Source organism: Scyliorhinus canicula, chromosome 6 (assembly GCF_902713615.1).
Source record: "Scyliorhinus canicula chromosome 6, sScyCan1.1, whole genome shotgun sequence".
Taxonomy (NCBI): domain Eukaryota; kingdom Metazoa; phylum Chordata; class Chondrichthyes; order Carcharhiniformes; family Scyliorhinidae; genus Scyliorhinus; species Scyliorhinus canicula.
Window position 1 is genome coordinate 14,661,109 of NC_052151.1, and position 24,356 is coordinate 14,685,464.

At 52.5% G+C, this 24,356-nt stretch overlaps 1 protein-coding gene across 1 annotated transcript in view; it reads right to left on the reverse strand.

Moving 5' to 3' along the window:
• The window catches only part of LOC119966932 (calpain-11-like), a 134,757-nt gene that overhangs the window by 97,225 nt on the left and 13,176 nt on the right, over positions 1–24,356 (reverse strand). The window contains exons 2-3 of the mRNA XM_038798890.1: positions 9,256–9,325; positions 7,449–7,567 (exon numbers count right to left, since the gene is read on the reverse strand). Of these exons, the coding sequence (XP_038654818.1) occupies positions 7,449–7,567; positions 9,256–9,325 (189 nt within the window). The remainder of the gene's footprint in view (positions 1–7,448; positions 7,568–9,255; positions 9,326–24,356) is intronic.

The following is a 24,356-nucleotide window of genomic DNA, read 5'->3' on the forward strand; positions in this document are numbered from 1 at the left end:
GGGTTAAATTGGCTAAAAGTATTACCCTTGGCACTGTTTCACATGCGGGTGACTCCCCATTCGCGGACCGGACTGTCAGCTGTAGAGATAGTCTATGGTCGGCCAATGAGGACTCCCTGGGATGCCCATGGAAAACCCCTAGAGGGAGTAGACCTCCAGGTGATGGGGGAACAAATGCAGAACTATTTGAAGCAATTAACACTTTCTTTGAAGTTCCTCCACTCACAGGTAAAACAGGCACATCTCCCAGTAACGACAGGGACAGCCGTCCGTCGATATCCAGTGGTCAAACCCGGAGACCTCGTGTTGGTGAAAAACTGGGACAGAAAGAAACCAGGACAACGCTGGAGTTGACCATTCCTCGTATTACTGACGACACCAACTTCGGTCAAACTTGAAGGACGTGCCAGTTGGATACATCTATCCGATTGCAAGAAGATAGTCTCCAACCCAGACGAGAACACAGGATGAAGATCTTCAGTATAATTTTTGGACTTTCTGGACTATTTAGCCTTAATGGCCACTCGGTAGTAAAAAAAACTGAACTAAACGAGACCTGCCTTCCAATACCTATTTACATCTGTCATATCTTTATGCCGAAAAATTGAATATTAGCAAGTGTTGGGTTTGTACCCACATCCCTGTCCATTCGAGGGAAGGAATACCTCTCCAATCTCTCCCCTTTCATACCACAGAGACAGTTGAATGGATTTTACGACAAAATCAAACAGGCATCAGGGGAGATAGGGGGAATATGAAAATATGGAGATCTGCTGGCTATGACATGACTAAATTTTCAGCTTCGTATCAACCTAACTATAATCATGTCCTGACTCCACCTTCCCTCACTGTCCACTCGTATAATGTTCAAGGTTCCATATGTTTGAATAAATCAGGGAAAGGAAAGTTAATGGGGCAAAGTAGGTGCAACCTACCAATACAATCCTCTGGATGACATCAGCCGATGATTTTACAGCCTACAATGGAACCTATTGCATATGCGGCACTAAAGCATATCCGTGGCTCCCCATTGATTGGACAGGATCCTGCTTTTTGGGATATGTCGTACCCCAAATGCGTCACCTACCCACCCTTAAGCACTCCCCCTCGCGAGCAAAAAGAACTATTTCTAAAAAGGAACAATTCCTTATGATGGCCTTTCCCTTGTACGGAACGAGCAAGGCATCCAACGAACTGATCTACATGGCCTCAGCATTGGAACATCTGGCAAACGTAACGGCAACAGAAGCCAGGGACACTGGACAGGCACTGGCCGAGGTCTCAGCTGAGCTAGTGGCTGTCCGGACCGTGGCATTACAAAATCAACTGGCTTTGGATTATCTGTTAGCCTCGCAGGGAGGAACGTGCGCTATTGTAGGCCAAGAGTGCTGTACTTAGATTCCAGATGGCTCTGAAAATATCACTAACCTGGCCGACCATATTAAGAGACAGGCTGCTCAAATTCAAGAGATTGGCAGTGAATTTCACGACTATAACCCACCAGGTTGGCTCGGGTGGTTGGGTCATGGATTATTTGATTGGATCTTTAAGGCCTTCATTCTACTATTACTAATGCTACTAGGGATAGGATTGCTTGCCTGCTTGTGTAAATGCATTTTCAAACGAATTATGGATCTACCTATTTAGCTAGTTGTCATGATATGACAAAAGGGGGGAGTGTGGTATTGTGCGAAGCAAATAATGGCATGATGGGAAAACTAGTCAAGTCTTCTTGGTACAATTGAATTTAAACTGACTTCACATAACCTAAGGCACAAATACAAACAGCCACGGTCAACTTGACCTGAGAACTGGCTGACTCTAAACTCGGATAAGGCGCGTTCGTCATGAGACCAGAGCAGTCTAAATACATACGATAAGCTAAAAAACTGTCTCTTCCTGTACTTAAACAAATTTGCTCCATCTCTTAAAACAAAGACAAGATAATGATATGAGACCCCAGTCCCCTAAAGGTCAGCAAGGTGACGCCTTTGTAATGATTATTACTTATGTTTTACTTTTGATCAAATTCCTGACCAAGCTGTATTCATGTTACCTTGATCCTATAATGTATAAAAATTGTCTTATTCTTTTGTGATATCGCAGACTTGGAAGGGAACCAGCAGTTTGTACTTGACTGCCTTCCGACTTCAAGTCTCAGCCAATACTGCTAGCAGTTGTAATTCGTAAAATAAAGTTCAGTTTTGCTTATCTAATGAATGCTGTTTGAATCTTTCTATCACAGTATAGAAGCGGGGAAAATATTGAATACGACAAGAGGATACAGCAGAATATAAACAGGTTGGAGTCTTGGGCTGAGGATTGGCAGATGGAGTTTAATCCAGACAAGTGTGAGGTAATGCACTTTGGAAGGTGCAATGCATGTAGGAATTACACAGTAAATGGTAGAACTCTTGCGAGAATTGACAGGCAGAGAGATCTGGGCGTACATGTCCACCGATCACTGGAAGTGGCAACGCATGTGAATAAGATGGTCAAGAAGGCATACGGCATGCTGACCTTCATCGGTCGGGGCATTGAATATAAAAATTGGCAAGTTGCAGCTGTACAGGACCTTAGTTAGGCATCATTTGGAATATGGTGTACAATTCTGGTCGCCACACTACCAGAAGGATGTGGATGCTTTGGAGAGGGTACAGAAGCAGTTTACTAGGATGTTGCCTGGTATGGTGGGCATTAGCTATGAGGAGAGGTTAGATAAACTTGGTCTGTTCTCACTGGAACGACGGAGGTTGAGAGGCAACCTGATAGAGGTCGACAAGATTATGAGTGGCATGGACAGAGTGGATAGTCAGATGCTCTTTCCTAGGGTAGGAGAGTCAAGTACAAGGGGACATGGGTTTAAAGTGCGTGTGGAAAAGTTTAGAACAGATGTGCGAGGCAAGTTTTTTACACAGAGGGTGGTAAATATATGGAACGCGCTGCCTGGGGAGGGGGTAGGAGTAGGTACGATAGCGACATTTAAGGGGCATCTAGGCACTATATGAATATGGTGGGAATGGAATGGAAGGATACGGACTCCATAGCTAAGGAATGCCCCATATCTAAGGAAGTATGTGCTGGCCTTGGAAAGGGTCCAGAGGAGGTTCACAAGAATTATCCCTGGAATGAAGAACTTGTCATATGAGGAACGGTTGAGTACTCTGGGTCTGTACTCGTTGGAGTTTAGAAGGATGAGAGAGGATCTTATTAAAATTAACAGGATACTGCGAGGCCTGGATAGAATGGACGTGGAGAGGATGTTTCCACTTGTAGGAAAAACTAGAACCAGAGGACATAATCTCAAACTAAAGAGACGATCCTTTAAAACAGAGATGAGGAGGAATTTCTTCAGCCAGACGGTGGTGAATCTGTGGAACTCTTTGCCGCAGAAGGCTGCGGAGGCCAAATCACTGAATGTCTTTAAGACAGAGATAGATAGGTTCTTGATTAATAAGGGGATCAGGGGTTATGGGGAAAAGGCAGGAGAATGGGGATGTGAAAAGTATCAGCCATGATTGAATGGCGGAGCAGACTCGATGGGCCGAGTGGCCTAATTCTGCTCCTATGTCTTTTGGTCTTATGGACTCCATAAGTGCATACGGCTTTAGTTTAGGCAGTTACAATGGTCAGTACAGGCTTGGAGGGCCGAAGGGTCTGTTCCTGTGCTGTATTGTTCTTTGTTCTTTGCTCCACTTGGAACAAGTCTCGAAGCCTCTCCTCTCATTCATTCCCAGCGCACCCTGGCCTATCCTAATATTTCCTTCCCTCACGCACGTCACAAGTGTATAACGCCTGCACTCGGAACCACACCTCCTGCTTCCTGTCCTCTTGTCTCCAAGCTCCGGGACTGAGTCACATGGTGGAGCTTGGCCATACAGCTATGTTTCTCAACTGTAAAATATCTGTGTCCATAGTGACAAAGACATTTAGCCACACCTGTGTAACAGAAGGTGAAGAAGCCACTGGTTTCTTATTATAATTGGTTGACATTAATTGATTATAAAATGCCACAACTATTTGGTTTACTTTGAATGATAAATTGAAGCCAGGCCGAGCGGCAGTGTAGGACAAAAAGAGAGATTTGTACCTGTTTACTTTCATTATATTGCCAAGTTTACACAATCAATCTCTTAAATTGAATGTCAAACTCCCAAGAATCTTTCTTTTGAAAAATTAATATTCCCCCCCAAAATCATAGGAACAGGAGATAGCCCTTGCGGCCCCATCATTCAATTAGGTCCTATCTGATTGACATCGTAACTCCAACACCTTTGACCCATATCCCAAAATCCTTACGTCATAAAAATATTGTCGGTCTGAACATTTTATTTGATGTACACCCTTTGCATACAGGGGAATTCGAGTTACATCAACATTAGCTTGAAACAATACTTCCTGGTTTCACCCTTGAAAGGCCGAGCTATAATCCGAAGACTTTGTCCCTTTGTTCTGGATTCCTCCATCAGAGGAAGTACCTCCTCTTGCCTCTACCTTACTGAACCCGTTAAAGTAGTAAATAATATTTAATGCAGTGACCGATCAAAATGTGGCAAGTGACAATGTCCCCCAACTATTAGTGACTATTTCACCTTGTGAAAAAAACAATATCCACCTGGATCAATAAGGAAATCTGCCCTCCTTACCCGATCCTGCCTACCTGTGATTCCAGACCCACAGCAATGTGGTTGAATCTTAACTGCCCTCTGAAATGGCCGAGCAAGCCACACAGTTCTGGGTCACGACATCCCATCAAACAATAAAAATTACTTGTCCCATTTTAACCCTTTGTTCACCTTACTGATCTTGATTGTAATTCCAACACTTTCTAAAAATTATAACAGCTTTTCTTTTACTCCACTCTCCATTATTCTCCATATTTATGCATTCTGACAACAGTAGGTAACTTCTGCCAGAATCGTGCAATCTTTCTGTTCCTTAGTTCTAACCACTACCTGATTACCGTTACTGATGTAGCGGCCATTCATTGCTGAACATTGTTTTACACCACCTCGCTTTTCAATGTCCAAGTTATTCTTAAAGGCCTCATAGCATTGTCACATCTAGCTCTGATTTAATACCATTTCATAAAGTTGCTTCACTGACACAGAGCCTGTGACTGAGGGCCCCATTTCCCATCATTGTGTTTGTGCATTGAGGGTTGTGGAGTACTGTAAACATTCAGAGAGCAGCAGACCCATCACCATAGCAACAATGGAGTACAGGACCAGACCCATCACCATAGCAGCAATGGGATACAGGACCAGACCCATCACCATAGCAACAATGGGGTACAGGACCAGACCCATCACCATAGCAACAATGGGGTACAGGACCAGACCCATCACCATAGCAGCAATGGGGTACAGGACCAGACCCATCACCATAGCAACAATGGGATACAGGACCAGACCCATCACCATCACAACAATGGGTTTCAGCCCCAGACCCATCACCATAGCAACAATGGGGTACAGGACCAGACGCATCACCATAGCAGCAATGGGATACAGGACCAGACCCATCACCATAGCAGCAATGGGATACAGGACCAGACCCATCACCATAGCAGCAATGGGGTACAGGACCAGACCCATCACCATAGCAACAATGGGATACAGGACCAGACCCATCACCATAGCAACAATGGGATACAGGACCAGACCCATCACCATAGCAGCAATGGGGTACAGGACCAGACCCATCACCATAGCAACAATGGGGTACAGGACCAGACCCATCACTGTAGCAACAATGGGTTACAGGACCAGACCCATCACCATAGCAACAATGGGATACAGGACCAGACCCATCACCATAGCAACAATGGGGTACAGGACCAGACCCATCACCGTAGCAACAATGGGGTACAGGACCAGACCCATCACCATAGCAACAATGGGATACAGGACCAGACCCATCACCATAGCAGCAATGGGATACAGGACCAGACCCATCACCATAGCAACAATGGGTTACAGGACCAGACCCATCACCATAGCAACAATGGGATACAGGACCAGACCCATCACCATAGCAACAATGGGGTACAGGACCAGACCCATCACCATAGCAACAATGGGATACAGGACCAGACCCATCACCATAGCAGCAATGGGATACAGGACCAGACCCATCACCATAGCAGCAATGGGGTACAGGACCAGACCCATCACCATAGCAACAATGGGATACAGGACCAGACCCATCACCATAGCAACAATGGGATACAGGACCAGACCCATCACCATAGCAGCAATGGGATACAGGACCAGACCCATCACCATAGCAACAATGGGATACAGGACCAGACCCATCACCTGAACAACAATGGGGTACAGGACCAGACCCATCACCATAGCAACAATGGGGTACAGGACCAGACCCATCACCTGAACAACAATGGGGTACAGGACCAGACCCATCACCATAGCAACAATGGGATACAGGACCAGACCCATCACCATAGCAACAATGGGGTACAGGACCAGACCCATCACCATAGCAACAATGGGGTACAGGACCAGACCCAACACCGTAGCAACAATGGGGTACAGGACCAGACCCATCACCATAGCAACAATGGGGTACAGGACCAGACCCATCACCATAGCAACAATGGGGTACAGGACCAGACCCATCACCTGAACAACAATGGGGTACAGGACCAGACCCATCACCATAGCAACAATGGGATACAGGACCAGACCCATCACCATAGCAGCAATGGGGTACAGGACCAGACCCATCACCATAGCAACAATGGGGTACAGGACCAGACCCATCACCATAGCAACAATGGGGTACAGGACCAGACCCATCACCATAGCAACAATGGGGTACAGGACCAGACCCATCACCATAGCAACAATGGGGTACAGGACCAGACCCATCACCATAGCAACAATGGGATACAGGACCAGACCCATCACCATAGCAACAATGGGATACAGGACCAGACCCATCACCATAGCAGCAATGGGGTACAGGACCAGACCCAACACCGTAGCAGCAATGGGGTACAGGACCAGACCCATCACCATAGCAGCAATGGGATACAGGACCAGACCCATCACCATAGCAACAATGGGGTACAGGACCAGACCCATCACCATAGCAGCAATGGGGTACAGGACCAGACCCAACACCGTAGCAGCAATGGGATGCAGGATCAGACCCATCATCATCACAACAATGGGATACAGGACCAGACCCATCACCATAGCAACAATGGGATACAGGACCAGACCCATCACCATAGCAGCAATGGGATACAGGACCAGACCCATCACCATAGCAACAATGGGGTACAGGACCAGACCCATCACCATAGCAACAATGGGGTACAGGACCAGACCCAACACCGTAGCAACAATGGGATACAGGACCAGACCCATCATCATCGCAACAATAAATACAGGATGAAACCAATCACCATTTATACTGACCCGAAAGTGAAAAATGCCACAATAATTTCTTTGAAAATCTTGATTCGGTGGCACAACTTGAACGAAGAGATCCTCCTGCATCGTCAGTGCTGCTAAAGCAGCTAAAAACCAACAGTTTCCTGGAGGGAGAGAATGAACTTGGTCAGCGTTCGGCACAGTGGACTGGATTTTACAGGGTGCTATTTCCCCCACTCCCCCAATCCTGACTGGAAGGTCAGCAAGGAGCCCACTCTAACACTGGTGACCCGCCATCATTTTACAGCCCAATCTGTCCAGTCTGGACCACCTGTAATCTTGGCTAATGTAACTAATACAATCTTCAAAACAGCAGGACACGGGAGGTCGAAGTTATAGTGCGCGATTCAGTGACACCATTGTGCCCGGAGCGGATGGGGCAAAGTGGGTGAATTGACTGCGAGCCAAACTGACTGCAAATGAGCCAACTGGCTCTGCCCAGCGTGAGCAGTATCTCAGTCTCACTGAGTGAAAAGTAGACTCGGCACAACGGAACCTGGGAGTGTCTCTCAGGCCATTGGAGTCCCCCGGGTGGTCGGGGTCAGGGCAGGTTGTACCCTGGCACCTGGGCACCTTGGCATTGCCCAGCTTAGCTAGGGGCCGGGGTCGGGGAGCCTTACTAAGTAGAGGCAGGTGACCAGTAGTTCCCAGGAGCCTCCACAAGGTTGGGTCTGGGGGGTATCAGTAAAGTGGAGGGGGGGTCTGAAAATGGGGGGGGGGGGGGGGGGGGGGGGGGGGGAGATCGAGGCTGCCTGACAGAATGGTGCCCGATCTGTGCGGAAATGCCTCTAACTCTGGCCTTGATGGGAGAAACTCCCCTGAGACCAAAATAGGCAGAAAAGTGGTGTTGGATAGCGGGATGTTGTCTTGGCATCGCAGTCAACGTGAAAACATCCCGCTAAACACGTCCAGCAGTGCACTGCAACGTCGCTCCGCTGAATCACACCCAGAATGTTGAAGTATTTCTGGGCTATATTCAGGCCTGGACTATAACACTGGAGGGTGTGTTTGATTATAACTTGGGGGTGTCTGGATTATAAAATGTGCGGGGAACTCAAAGTTATTGGCTGGATTCTCTGATCGGCGACGCCGAATTCGCTCTCGCCGATCGGCCAGAGAATCCCTGTTTACGCTGGAATCGGGAGCGGTGCCATTTTTCCGATGCTCTGCCCCCATCGAAACGGTGTACTCGAGGAGTACGCCACACGCCATTGGGACGGCCACAGGACGTCACCTGTGGCCCTCCCCAATGCTCCGATTCCGGACAGCGTGGGGCGAGTCTCCAATCAACCTTTGGGGACCTAGCCGGGCGGCTGCAGACTGCGTCAGTGCCGTCACAGTCAGGGGGGGGGGGAGCCGTTCCGCTGGCAGGGGGCGCTTTGACTGGAGCTGGAGGGACTGGTGGGAGTGGTCCAGGGTGGCGAGGGGTGTTACAGGGGGGCAGTGTTTGGCAGGCTGGGTCCACACACGGCTGGTGCCATGTTGTACAGCGTGGCCACCGCAGGTCACCGCCGTGCCCATGCCCGGCCATGGGCCTGGCCATTCTGAGTCTGTATCTGGCTTTACGTGGCACGGCTGCTAGCCCCCCCCCCCCCCCCCCCCCCCCCCCACCGGGCGGAGGATCGGAGCAGTGGCAGCGCCGACGATTTGGTCGCAAGACCAGACGGATCCTGTGGATATAGCCGAGGATAAATCCAGCCCATAATGTTTTGGTCATTTTGGGTTAATCTAAAGGAAAGCTCCAAGTCTCAATGTACTAAATTCACACAGAGCACTGATGGTAAAACCTTACCCACTTTTCCTTGAATCAGATCGAAGCGACTGATTCCTTCCACAAAAAATTGGGGAGCGTTATGGATTTTCTGGAAAGGAAAGGAAATATTTTACATTCAGCACAACACAGTTCAAAGATCAAGGGCGGGAGTGTCTGAAAATGGGGCTATCTCCCCACGCCAAATGGGACTATCTCCCCACGCCGAATGGGACTATCTCCCCACGCCGAATGGGGCTATCTCCCCACGCCGAATGGGGCTATCTCCCCACGCCGAATGGTTCTATCTCCCCACGCCGAATGGTTCTATCTCCCCACGCCGAATGGGGCTATCTCCCCACGCCGAATGGGGCTATCTTCCCACGCCGAATGGGGCTATCTCCCCACGCCGCATGGGACTATCTCCCCACGCCGAATGGGACTATCTCCCCACGCCGAATGGGACTATCTCCCCACGCCGAATGGGGCTATCTCCCCACGCAGAATGGGACTATCTCCCCACGCAGAATGGGGCTATCTCCCCAGGCCGAATGGGGCTATCTCCCCACGCCGAATGGGGCTATCTCCCCACGCCGAATGGTTCTATCTCCCCACGCCTAATGGGGCTATCACCCCACGCAGAATGGGGCTATCTCCCCACGCCGAATGGGGCTATCTCCCCACGCCGAATGGGGCTATCTCCCCACGCCGAATGGGGCTATCTCCCCACGCCGAATGGGGCTATCTCCCCACGCCGAATGGGGCTATCTCCCCACGCCGAATGGGGCTATCTCCCCACGCCGAATGGGGCTATCTCCCCACGCCGAATGGGGCTATCTCCCCACGCCGAATGGGGCTATCTCCCCACGCCGAATGGGACTATCTCCCCAGGCCGAATGGGGCTATCTCCCCAGGCCGAATGGGACTATCTCCCCACGCCGAATGGGGCTATCTCCCCACGCCGAATGGGGCTATCTCCCCACGCCGAATGGGGCTATCTCCCCACGCCGAATGGGACTATCTCCCCACGCCGAATGGGGCTATCTCCCCACGCCGAATGGGGCTATCTCCCCACGCCGAATGGGGCTATCTCCCCACGCCGAATGGGACTATCTCCCCACGCCGAATGGGGCTATCTCCCCACGCCGAATGGGGCTATCTCCCCACGCCGAATGGGGCTATCTCCCCACGCCGAATGGTTCTATCTCCCCACGCCGAATGGTTCTATCTCCCCACGCCGAATGGGACTATCTCCCCACGCCGAATGGGGCTATCTCCCCAGGCCGAATGGGACTATCTCCCCACGCCGAATGGGGCTATCTCCCCACGCCGAATGGGGCTATCTCCCCACGCCGAATGGGGCTATCTCCCCACGCCGAATGGGACTATCTCCCCACGCCGAATGGGGCTATCTCCCCACGCCGAATGGGACTATCTCCCCAGGCCGAATGGGACTATCTCCCCACGCCGAATGGGGCTATCTCCCCACGCCGAATGGGGCTATCTCCCCACGCCGAATGGTTCTATCTCCCCACGCCGAATGGGGCTATCTCCCCACGCCGAATGGGACTATCTCCCCACGCCGAATGGGACTATCTCCCCACGCCGAATGGGGCTATCTCCCCAGGCCGAATGGGGCTCTCTCCCCAGGCCGAATGGGGCTATCTCCCCAGGCCGAATGGGGCTCTCTCCCCAGGCCGAATGGGACTCTCTCCCCAGGCCGAATGGGACTATCTCCCCACGCCGAATGGGACTATCTCCCCACGCCGAATGGGGCTATCTCCCCAGGCCGAATGGGGCTATCTCCCCAGGCCGAATGGGGCTATCTCCCCACGCCGAATGGGACTATCTCCCCACGCCGAATGGGACTATCTCCCCACGCCGAATGGTTCTATCTCCCCACGCCGAATGGGGCTATCTCCCCACGCCGAATGGGACTATCTCCCCACGCCGAATGGGGCTATCTCCCCACGCCGAATGGGACTATCTCCCCAGGCCGAATGGGAAAACCGGCGGCAACGACTCCGGCATCAACAGCCCCCCAAGGTGAGGAATTCTCAAAGGCTGCTGCGCGCATGTGTGGAACGGCCAGCGTGATCCCGCTGTATCTAACCCCGGGGGTGGTCTCCACCGTGGCCTGGCCCGTGATCGGGGCCTGCCGATCAGCGGGCCGGCCTCTCCTGGTGGGCTGTTTACGGTGCCGTAAAACACAATGCTGTTTATGGCGGCATCAACACCTAGCCTCAGGATCAGAGAGTCTCACCCAATGTATTTGTGAGCTTTGTTCAACAGCATCATCCAAACCCACGACCACCACCATCTAGAAAGACAAGAGCAGCAGGTACCTGGGAGCCCCACCACCTGGAGGTTCCTCTCCAAGTCACTCACTGCCCTGACTTGGAAATATATCGCTGTTCCTTCACTGTCACTGGGCAACATCCTGGAACTCCCTCCCTAACAGCACAGTGGGTGTACCTACACCTCAGGCACTGCAGCGGTTCCAGAAGGCAGCTCACCACCACCTTCTGAAGGGCAACTAGGCATGGGCAATAAATGCTGGCCTAACCAGGAACACCCACATTAAATGAATAAATAACAAATGAAATATAAAGAACAAATGTGTGAAAACAAAAGCTAAATGGCACCTGGCCTCAAAAAGAATCAAAATGGAGGAATGGTTATAGAGTCATAGATGTGACTTCGGCCCAGCTTGTCCATGCCACCCAGTTTCTATCCCCTAAGCTAGTCCCATTTGGCCCATATCCCTTTATACCAATCCTGCCCATGTAACTGTCGAACTGCTTTCTAAAGGACAAAATTGTGCCCACCTCTACCACTGCCTCTGGCAGCCCGTTCCAGATACTCACCACCCTCTGCGTGAAGAGATTGCCCCTCTGATGTATCTCCCCTCTCACCTTAAACCTCTGCCCTCTAGTTCTAGACTCCTCTACCTTTGGGAAAAGATGTCGACTACCTACTTGATCGGTGCTCCTCATTATTTTACAGACCTCGATAAGTTCACCTCTAAGCCTCCTACACTCCAGGGGAAAACAACGTCCCAGCCCATCCAGCCTCTCCTTATAACTCAGACCATCAAGTTCTGGTAGCATCCTCGTAAATCTCTTCTGCAGTCTTTCTAGTTTAACAATATCCTTCCTATAATATAGTGACCAGAACTGAACACAGTATTCCATGTATGGTCTTACCAATGTCTTGTACAACTTCAACAAGATGTCCCAACTCCTGTATTCAATATTGTGACCAATAAAACCTAGCATGCTGTATGTCTTCTTCACAACTCTACTTTCAAGGAGCTATGAACCTTCCAGGATTGGACTGGAATCTCCAGGAATTGAGGATCATTCTCCAGTAGGCTGCTGTGTACAAATCATGTGATGGAGCCTCCAGGAATACATTTAATCACAATAGCTGACCCGAAATGGAGGGCAGGTTTCATGTTCTCAATGTTGAGTCCAGAAAGCTGTAAAGTGCCTTATCAGAAGATGAGGCGTTGTTCCTCACCCTCGCCTTGGGATACTCTGAAACACTGGTGTAGGCCGTGACAAGCCTGAATGTGGGAGCAATCAGAAGCTTGGGTTCGTGGTTGCAGACTGAGCGAGGTGCTCCGCGAAGTGCCCACCCAGTCTCCGTTTGGTCTCCACTCCATGGAGGAGGCCAGACAGGGAAATAGTCAACTCTGCACCTGTCACTTGTCACACAAAGAACACGACACAACAGGACAGGAAGCTGCAAGTTGGGAAATACCCTTTTAATTCATTAATTCTTCAGAGTCTTTCACAGTTACTGGAACCGAGAGCTTCCCTCTTCCGCGGCTACATTCTCCCTCTGTGTACCCAAACAGGCACTGGAATGGGGCGACTCGGGGCTTTTCACAGTAACTTCATTTTAGGGTTAATGTCAGCCTACTTGTGACAATAATAAAGATTATTATTATTATACTTCCACGAGGCCAGGGTGGTAGTGCCATGTGTCAGTGGCCGAAGGGGACCATGCTCATGAGGGTGGAGAGGGGGTTATGAAGGGTGGGGGAATGCAGGGCAGGTAAGTGGGGGCCGAAGGGAGGTTGTGGGGGGGGTGACGGGTGGGGGGCCTGTAAGGGAGGGATTCTCCACTACCCGGCGGGGCGGGGGGGTCCCGGCGTAGCGGAGTGGCACCCACCACTCCGGCGTCGAATTCTCCGCACCTTTGGGGGCTAGGCCCGCGCCGGAGTGGTTGGTGCCACGCTGACTGGTGCCAAAACCGATGCCAATGGCCTTTGACGCCCGCCGGCCGGCGTCGGGGCTGGCCGAAAGGACTTCGCCGGTTCGCGCATGCTCCGGTGCGTCAGCTGCCACTGACGTCACCACCGGCGCATGCGCTGTAGGGGGGTTCTCTTCTGCCTCCGCCATGGTGGAGGCCGTGGCGGCAGCGGGAGAAAGAATGCCCCCACGGCACTGGCCCGCCTGCCGATCAGTGGGCCCCAATCGCGGGCCTGGCCACCGTGGGGGCACCCCCCGGGGTCCGATCGCCCCCCCCAAGGGCCCTGGGAGCCCGCTCACACAGCCAATCCCGCCGCCACCAGAGGAGGTTGAAACCACGGCGGCGGGAGAGGCCTCTCAGCGGCGGGACTTCGGCCCATCGCGGGCCGGAGAATCGCCGCAGGGGGCTCGCCAATCGGCGGGGCGTGATTCCCGCCCCCGCCAATTCCCGGGTGGCGGAGAATTCTGGCCACAGCGGGGGCGGGATCTTCGCTGGTTCCGGGCGACTCTCCGACCCTGCGGGGAGTCGGAGAATTTCGCCTGGGGTGCTGTAAGGGGACTTTGGGGGCCTGAAGAGGGGGGACCCCCAGGAATCCCGGCTGTTCTCACTTGGGTGGACGTAAGGGACCCACAAGCTCACTTAGAGTTCGTGGAACCCTTTCAAAATGGCGGTCCGATCTCTGAGCTCTGATCCCAGTGCTAAAACAGAATTCTGACATTGATATTCCGTAAAAACAGCTCGCCACGTCGCAGTGTGGCTGGTGAATGGCGGGAAACCTCGCTCCCAGGATCTACCCGGCAGGCAAGCCACGCGACATTCAACCGGATCAGCTTTTAGCAAATCTGCGTATTAGACAGAGGCAGTCAGCCTAACTTTAATGTGCAGATTCCGAATGTACCTGAGGATTTGGGATTCAATCCCTTCATCTTGGGGACATCGGGCAAGCACCGTTTGGTACTGGACCCCACAAATGGGGACCAGATGGAACACCATTTTTGCGGTCTCCAATTGTGGCACTGTGAAGATGGCACTGTGAAGATGGCACTGTGAAGATGGCACTGTGAAGATGGCACTGTGAAGATGGCACTGTGAAGGTGGCACTGTGAAGATGGCACTGTGAAGATGGCACTGTGAAGATGGCACTGTGAAGATGGCACTGTGAAGATGGCACTGTGAAGATGGCACTGTGAAGATGGCACTGTGAAGGTGGCACTGTGAAGATGGCACTGTGAAGATGGCACTGTGAAGATGGCACTGTGAAGGTGGCACTGTGAAGGTGGCACTGTGAAGGTGGCACTGTGAAGGTGGCACTGTGAAGATGGCACTGTGAAGATGGCACTGTGAAGGTGGCACTGTGAAGGTGGCACTGTGAAGGTGGCACTGTGAAGATGGCACTGTGACGATGGCACTGTGAAGGTGGCACTGTGACGATGGCACTGTGAAGGTGGCACTGTGAAGGTGGCACTGTGAAGGTGGCACTGTGAAGGTGGCACTGTGAAGATGGCACTGTGAAGGTGGCACTGTGAAGATCGCACTGTGACGATGGCACTGTGAAGGTGGCACTGTGATGATGGCACTGTGAAGGTGGCACTGTGAAGGTGGCACTGTGAAGGTGGCACTGTGAAGGTGGCACTGTGAAGATGGCACTGTGAAGGTGGCACTGTGACGATGGCACTGTGAAGGTGGCACTGTGACGATGGCACTGTGAAGGTGGCACTGTGAAGGTGGCACTGTGAAGATGGCACTGTGAAGGTGGCACTGTGAAGGTGGCACTGTGAAGGTGGCACTGTGAAGGTGGCACTGTGAAGATGGCACTGTGAAGGTGGCACTGTGAAGGTGGCACTGTGATGATGGCACTGTGATGATGGCACTGTGAAGGTGGCACTGTGATGATGGCACTGTGAAGGTGGCACTGTGAAGATGGCACTGTGAAGGTGGCACAGTGAAGGTGGCACTGTGACGATGGCACTGTGAAGGTGGCACTGTGATGATGGCACTGTGAAGGTGGCACTGTGAAGGTGGCACTGTGAAGGTGGCACTGTGAAGGTGGCACTGTGAAGGTGGCACTGTGAAGGTGGCACTGTGGAGATGGCACTGTGAAGGTGGCACTGTGAAGGTGGCACTGTGAAGATGGCACTGTGAAGGTGGCACTGTGAAGATGGCACTGTGAAGATGGCACTGTGATGGTGGCACTGTGAAGGTGGCACTGTGAAGGTGGCACTGTGAAGGTGGCACTGTGAAGGTGGCACTGTGAAGGTGGCACTGTGAAGGTGGCACTGTGAAGGTGGCACTGTGAAGATGGCACTGTGACGATGGCACTGTGAAGATGGCACTGTGAAGGTGGCACTGTGAAGGTGGCACTGTGAAGTTGGCACTGTGAAGATGGCACTGTGAAGATGGCACTGTGAAGGTGGCACTGTGAAGATGGCACTGTGAAGGTGGCACTGTGAAGGTGGCACTGTGAAGATGGCACTGTGAAGATGGCACTGTGAAGGTGGCACTGTGAAGGTGGCACTGTGAAGGTGGCACTGTGATGATGGCACTGTGAAGGTGGCACTGTGATGATGGCACTGTGAAGATGGCACTGTGAAGGTGGCACTGTGAAGGTGGCACTGTGAAGGTGGCACTGTGAAGGTGGCACTGTGAAGGTGGCACTGTGAAGGTGGCACTGTGAAGGTGGCACTGTGAAGGTGGCACTGTGAAGGTGGCACTGTGAAGGTGGCACTGTGAAGATGGCACTGTGATGATGGCACTGTGAAGGTGGCACTGTGAAGGTGGCACTGTGATGATGGCACTGTGAAGATGGCACTGTGAAGGTGGCACTGTGAAGGTGGCACTGTGATGATGGCACTGTGATGATGGCACTGTGAAGATGGCACTGTGAAGATGGCACTGTGAAGATGGCACTGTGAAGGTGGCACTGTGAAGGTGGCACTGTGAAGGTGGCACTGTGAAGGTGGCACTGTGAAGGTGGCACTGTGAAGATGGCACTGTGAAGGTGGCACTGTGAAGGTGGCACTGTGAAGGTGGTACTGTGAAGGTGGCACTGTGAAGATGGCACTGTGAAGGTGGCACTGTGAAGATGGCACTGTGAAGGTGGCACTGTGAAGGTGGCACTGTGAAGGTGGCACTGTGTAGATGGCACTGTGAAGGTGGCACTGTGAAGGTGGCACTGTGAAGGTGGCACTGTGAGGATGGCACTGTGAAGATGGCACTGTGAAGGTGGCACTGTGAAGATGGCACTGTGAAGATGGCACTGTGAAGGTGGCACTGTGAAGGGGCAGTGTGAAGATGGCACTGTGAAGATGGCACTGTGAAGGTGGCACTGTGAAGATGGCACTGTGAAGATGGCACTGTGAAGATGGCACTGTGATGATGGCACTGTGAAGGTGGCACTGTGAAGGTGGCACTGTGAAGGTGGCACTGTGAAGGTGGCACTGTGAAGGTGGCACTGTGAAGGTGGCACTGTGAAGATGGCACTGTGAAGATGGCACTGTGATGATGGCACTGTGAAGGTGGCACTGTGAAGGTGGCACTGTGAAGGTGGCACTGTGAAGGTGGCACTGTGAAGATGGCACTGTGAAGATGGCACTGTGAAGATGGCACTGTGAAGATGGCACTGTGAAGATGGCACTGTGATGATGGCACTGTGAAGATGGCACTGTGAAGATGGCACTGTGAAGGTGGCACTGTGAAGGTGGCACTGTGAAGGTGGCACTGTGATGCTGGCACTGTGAAGGTGGCACTGTGAAGGTGGCACTGTGAAGGTGGCACTGTGAAGGTGGCACTGTGAAGATGGCACTGTGAAGGTGGCACTGTGAAGGTGGCACTGTGAAGATGGCACTGTGAAGATGGCACTGTGAAGATGGCACTGTGAAGATGGCACTGTGAAGGTGGCACTGTGAAGGTGGCACTGTGAAGGTGGCACTGTGAAGGTGGCACTGTGAAGGTGGCACTGTGAAGATGGCACTGTGAAGGTGGCACTGTGAAGGTGGCACTGTGAAGGTGGCACTGTGAAGGTGGCACTGTGAAGGTGGCACTGTGAAGATGGCATTGTGAAGGTGGCACTGTGAATGTGGCACTGTGATGATGGCACTGTGAAGGTGGCACTGTGAAGATGGCACTGTGAAGGTGGCACTGTGAAGGTGGCACTGTGAAGATGGCACTGTGAAGATGGCACTGTGAAGATGGCACTGTGAAGGTGGAACTGTGATGATGGCACTGTGAAGGTGGCACTGTGATGATGGCACTGCGAAGATGGCACTGCGAAGATGGCACTGTGATGATGGCACTGTGATGATGGCACTGTGAAGGTGGCACTGTGAAGATGGCACTGTGATGATGGCACTGTGAAGGTGGCACTGTGAAGGTGGCACTGTGAAGGTGGCACTGTGAAGGTGGCACTGTGAAGATGGCACTGTGAAGGTGGCACTGTGAAGGTGGCACTGTGAAGGTGGCACTGTGAAGGTGGCACTGTGAAGGTGGCGCTGTGAAGGTGGCACTGTGAAGATGGCACTGTGAAGATGGCACTGTGAAGATGGCACTGTGAAGATGGCACTGTGATGATGGCACTGTGAAGGTGGCACTGTGAAGGTGACAATGTGAAGGTGGCACTGTGAAGGTGGCACTGTGAAGATGGCACTGTGAAGGTGGCACTGTGAAGATGGCACTGTGATGATGGCACTGTGATGATGGCACTGTGAAGATGGCACTGTGAAGGTGGCACTGTGAAGGTGGCACTGTGATGATGGCACTGTGAAGGTGGCACTGTGAAGGTGGCACTGTGAAGGTGGCACTGTGAAGGTGGCACTGTGATGATGGCACTGTGAAGGTGGCACTGTGATGATGGCACTGTGAAGGTGGCACTGTGATGATGGCACTGTGAAGATGGCACTGTGATGATGGCACTGTGATGATGGCACTGTGAAGGTGGCACTGTGAATATGGCACTGTGAAGATGGCACTGTGAAGGTGGCACTGTGAAGGTGGCACTGTGAAGGTGGCACTGTGAAGATGGCACTGTGAAGGTGGCACTGTGAAGATGGCACTGTGAAGATGGCACTGTGAAGGTGGCACTGTGAAGATGGCACTGTGAAGATGGCACTGTGATGATGGCACTGTGATGATGGCACTGTGATGATGGCACTGTGAAGGTGGCACTGTGATGATGGCACTGTGATGATGGCACTGTGAAGGTGGCACTGTGAAGATGGCACTGTGAAGGTGGCACTCTGAAGATGGCACTGTGATGATGGCACTGTGATGATGGCACTGTGATGATGGCACTGTGAAGGTGGCACTGTGAAGGTGGCACTGTGATGATGGCACTGTGATGATGGCACTGTGATGATGGCACTGTGAAGATGGCACTGTGAAGGTGGCACTGTGACGATGGCACTGTGAAGATGGCACTGTGATGATGGCACTGTGAAGGTGGCACTGTGAAGGTGGCACTGTGATGATGGCACTGTGACGATGGCACTGTGAAGGTGGCACTGTGACGATGGCCCTGTGATGATGGCACTGTGAAGGTGGCACTGTGAAGGTGTCACTGTGAAGGTGGCACTTTGAAGATGGCATTGTGATGATGGCACTGTGAAGATGGCACTGTGAAGATGGCACTGTGAAGGTGGCACTGTGATGGTGGCACTGTGAAGGTGGCACTGTGAAGGTGGCACTGTGAAGGTGGCACTGTGAAGGTGGCACTGTGAAGGTGGCACTGTGATGATGGCACTGTGAAGGTGGCACTGTGAAGGTGGAACTGTGAAGGTGGCACTGTGAAGGTGGCACTGTGAAGGTGGCACTGTGAAGGTGGCACTGTGATGGTGGCACTGTGAAGGTGGCACTGTGAAGGTGGCACTGTGAAGGTGGCACTGTGAAGATGGCACTGTGAAGGTGGGACTGTGAAGGTGGCACTGTGATGATGGCACTGTGAAGGTGGAACTGTGAAGGTGGCACTGTGAAGGTGGCACTGTGAAGGTGGCACTGTGAAGGTGGCACTGTGATGATGGCACTGTGAAGGTGGCACTGTGAAGGTGGCACTGTGATGATGGCACTGTGAAGGTGGCACTGTGATGATGGCACTGTGATGATGGCACTGTGAAGGTGGCACTGTGAAGGTGGCACTGTGAAGGTGGCACTGTGAAGGTGGCACTGTGAAGGTGGCACTGTGATGATGGCACTGTGAAGATGGCACTGTGATGATGGCACTGTGAAGATGGCACTGTGATGATGGCACTGTGATGATGGCACTGTGAAGGTGGCACTGTGAAGATGGCACTGTGAAGGTGGCACTCTGAAGATGGCACTGTGATGATGGCACTGTGATGATGGCACTGTGATGATGGCACTGTGATGATGGCACTGTGAAGGTGGCACTGTGAAGGTGGCACTGTGATGATGGCACTGTGAAGATGGCACTGTGATGATGGCACTGTGAAGGTGGCACTGTGACGATGGCACTGTGAAGATGGCACTGTGACGATGGCACTGTGAAGGTGGCACTGTGAAGGTGGCACTGTGACGATGGCACTGTGACGATGGCACTGTGAAGATGGCACTGTGAAGATGGCACTGTGATGATGGCACTGTGAAGATGGCACTGTGAAGGTGGCACTGTGAAGGTGGCACTGTGAAGGGGCAATGTGAAGATGGCACTGTGAAGATGGCACTGTGAAGATGGCACTGTGAAGGTGTCACTGTGAAGGTGGCACTTTGAAGATGGCATTGTGATGATGGCACTGTGAAGATGGCACTGTGAAGGTGGCACTGTGAAGGTGGCACTGTGATGGTGGCACTGTGAAGGTGGCACTGTGAAGGTGGCACTGTGAAGATGGCACTGTGAAGGTGGCACTGTGAAGATGGCACTGTGAAGGTGGCACTGTGAAGGTGGCACTGTGAAGGTGGCACTGTGAAGATGGCACTGTGAAGGTGGCACTGTGAAGGTGGCACTGTGAAGATGGCACTGTGAAGGTGGCACTGTGATGATGGCACTGTGAAGATGGCACTGTGAAGATGGCACTGTGAAGGTGGCAATGTGAAGGTGGCACTGTGAAGGTGGCACTGTGAAGGTGGCACTGTGAAGATGGCACTGTGAAGGTGGCACTGTGAAGATGGCACTGTGAAGATGGCACTGTGAAGATGGCACTGTGAAGGTGGCACTGTGAAGATGGCCCTGTGAAGGTGGCACTGTGAAGGTGGCACTGTGAAGATGGCACTGTGAAGGTGGCACTGTGAAGATGGCACTGTGAAGATGGCACTGTGATGATGGCACTGTGAAGGTGGCACTGTGAAGATGGCACTGTGAAGATGGCACTGTGAAGGTGGCACTGTGAAGGTGGCACTGTGAAGGTGGCACAGTGAAGGTGGCACTGTGAAGATGGCCCTGTGAAGATGGCACTGTGATGATGGCACTGTGAAGGTGGCACTGTGAAGGTGGCACTGTGAAGATGGCACAGTGAAGGTGGCACTGTGAAGGTGGCACTGTGAAGGTGGCACTGTGAAGGTGGCACTGTGAAGGTGGCACTGTGAAGGTGGCACAGTGAAGGTGGCACTGTGAAGGTGGCACTGTGAAGGTGGCACTGTGAAGGTTGCACTGTGAACATGGCACTGTGAAGGTGGCACTGTGACGGTGGCACTGTGAAGGTGGCACTGTGAAGGTGGCACTGTGAAGGTGGCACTGTGAAGGTGGCACTGTGAAGGTGGCACTGTGAAGGTGGCACTGTGAAGATGGTACTGTCAAGGGGCAGTGTGAAGGTGGCACTGTGAAGATGGCACTGTGAAGGTGGCACTGTGAAGGTGGCACTGTGAAGGTGGCACTGTGAAGGTGGCACTGTGAAGATGGCACTGTGAAGGTGGCACTGTGAAGGTGGCACTGTGATGATGGCACTGTGAAGATGGCACTGTGAAGGTGGCACTGTGAAGATGGCAGTGTGAAGGTGGCACAGTGAAGGTGGCACTGTGAAGGTGGCAGTGTGAAGATGGCACTGTAATGATGGCACTGTGATGATGGCACTGTGAAGGTGGCACTGTGAAGGTGGCACTGTGAAGATGGCACTGTGAAGATGGCACTGTGATGATGGCACTGTGAAGGTGGCATTGTGAAGGTGGCACTGTGAAGGTGGCCCTGTGAAGGTGGCACTGTGAAGATGGCACTGTGAAGATGGCCCTGTGAAGATGGCCCTGTGAAGGTGGCACTGTGAAGTTGGCACTGTGAAGTTGGCACTGTGAAGGTGGCACTGTGAAGGTAGCACTGTGAAGGTGGCACTGTGAAGGTGGCACTGTGAAGGTGGCACTGTGAAGGTGGCACTGTGAAGGTGGCACTGTGAAGGTAGCACTGTGAAGGTGGCACTGTGAAGTTGGCACTGTGAAGTTGGCACTGTGAAGGTGGCACTGTGAAGGTGGCACTGTGAAGATGGCACTGTGAAGGTGGCACTGTGATGATGGCACTGTGAAGATGGCACTGTGAAGGTGGCACTGTGATGATGGCACTGTGAAGATGGCACTGTGAAGATGGCACTGTGAAGATGGCACTGTGAAGGTGGCACTGTGAAGGTGGCACTGTGAAGGTGGCACTGTGAAGATGGCACTGTGATGATGGCACTGTGACGGTGGCACTGTGAAGGTGGCACTGTGAAGGTAGCACTGTGAAGATGGCACTGTGAAGGTGGCACTGTCAAGGTGGCACTGTGAAGATGGCACTGTGAAGATGGCACTGTGAAGGTGGCACTGTGAAGGTGGCACTGTGATGATGGCACTGTGAAGGTGGCACTGTGAAGGTGGCACTGTGAAGATGGCATTGTGAAGGTGGCACTGTGAAGATGGCACTGTGACGATGGCACTGTGAAGGTGGCACTGTGAAGGTGGCACTGTGATGATGGCACTGTCAAGTTGGCACTGTGAAGATGGCACTGTGAAGATGGCACTGTGAAGGTGGCACTGTGAAGATGGCACTGTGAAGGTGGCACTGTGAAGGTGGCACTGTGAAGATGGCAGTGTGAATGTGGCACTGTGAAGGTGGCACTGTGAAGATGGCACTGTGAAGATGGCACTGTGAAGATGGCACTGTGATGATGGCACTGTGAAGGTGGCACTGTGAAGGTGGCACTGTGAAGGTGGCACTGTGAAGGTGGCAGTGTGAATGTGGCACTGTGAAGGTGGCACTGTGAAGATGGCACTGTGAAGATGGCACTGTGAAGATGGCACTGTGATGATGGCACTGTGAAGGTGGCACTGTGAAGGTGGCACTGTGAAGGTGGCACTGTGAAGGTGGCACTGTGAAGATGGCACAGTGAAGGTGGCACTGTGAAGGTGGCACCGTGAAGATGGCACTGTGATGATGGCACTGTGAAGGTGGCACTGTGAAGATGGCACTGTGAAGATGGCACTGTGAAGGTGGCACTGTGAAGATGGCCCTGTGAAGGTGGCACTGTGATGATGGCACTGTGAAGATGGCACTGTGAAGGTGGCACTGTGATGATGGCACTGTGATGATGGCACTGTGAAGGTGGCACTGTGATGATGGCACTGTGAAGATGGCACTGTGAAGGTGGCACTGTGAAGATGGCACTGTTAAGGTGGCACTGTGAATGTGGCACTGTGAAGGTGGCACTGTTAAGGTGGCACTGTGAAGATGGCACTGTGATGATGGCACTGTGAAGGTGGCACTGTGAAGGTGGCCCTGTGAAGGTGGCACTGTGAAGGTGGCACTGTGAAGGTGGCACTGTGAAGGTGGCACTGTTAAGGTGGCACTGTGAAGGTGGCACTGTGAAGATGGCACTGTGAAGGTGGCACTGTGAAGGTGGCACTGTGAAGGTGGCACTGTGAAGGTGGCACTGTGATGATGGCACTGTGAATGTGGCACTGTGAAGGTGGCATTGTGAAGGTGGCACTGTGATGATGGCGCTGTGAAGGTGGCACTGTTAAGGTGGCCCTGTGAAGGTGGCACTGTGAAGGTGGCACTGTGAAGATGGCACTGTGAAGGTGGCACTGTGAAGGTGGCACTGTGAAGGTGGCACTGTGATGATGGCACTGTGAAGGTGGCACTGTGAAGGTGGCACTGTGAAGATGGCACTGTGAAGGTGGCACTGTGAAGGTGGCACTGTGAAGGTGGCACTGTGATGATGGCACTGTGAAGGTGGCACTGTGAAGATGGCACTGTGAAGGTGGCACTGTGAAGGTGGCACTGTGATGATGGCACTGTGAAGGTGGCACTGTGAAGATGGCACTGTGAAGGTGGCACTGTGAAGGTGGCACTGTGATGATGGCACTGTGAAGGTGGCACTGTGATGGTGGCACTGTGATGGTGGCACTGTGAAGATGGCACTGTGAAGGTGGCACTGTGAAGATGGCACTGTGAAGGTGGCACTGTGAAGGTGGCACTGTGATGATGGCACTGTGAAGGTGGCACTGTGAAGGTGGCATTGTGAAGGTGGCCCTGTGAAGATGGCACTGTGAAGGTGGCACTGTGAAGGTGGCACTGTGAAGGTGGCACTGTGAAGGTGGCACTGTGAAGGTGGCACTGTGATGATGGCACTGTGAAGGTGGCACTGTGAAGGTGGCACTGTGAAGGTGGCACTGTGAAGGTGGCACTGTGAAGATGGCACTGTGAAGGTGGCACTGTGAAGGTGGCACTGTGAAGATGGCACTGTGAAGGTGGCACTGTGATGATGGCACTGTGAAGGTGGCACTGTGAAGGTGGCACTGTGATGATGGCACTGTGAAGGTGGCACTGTGAAGATGGCACTGTGAAGGTGGCACTGTGAAGATGGCACTGTGAAGGTGGCACTGTGATGATGGCACTGTGAAGGTGGCACTGTGAAGGTGGCACTGTGAAGGTGGCACTGTGAAGGTGGCACTGTGAAGGTGGCACTGTGAAGGTGGCA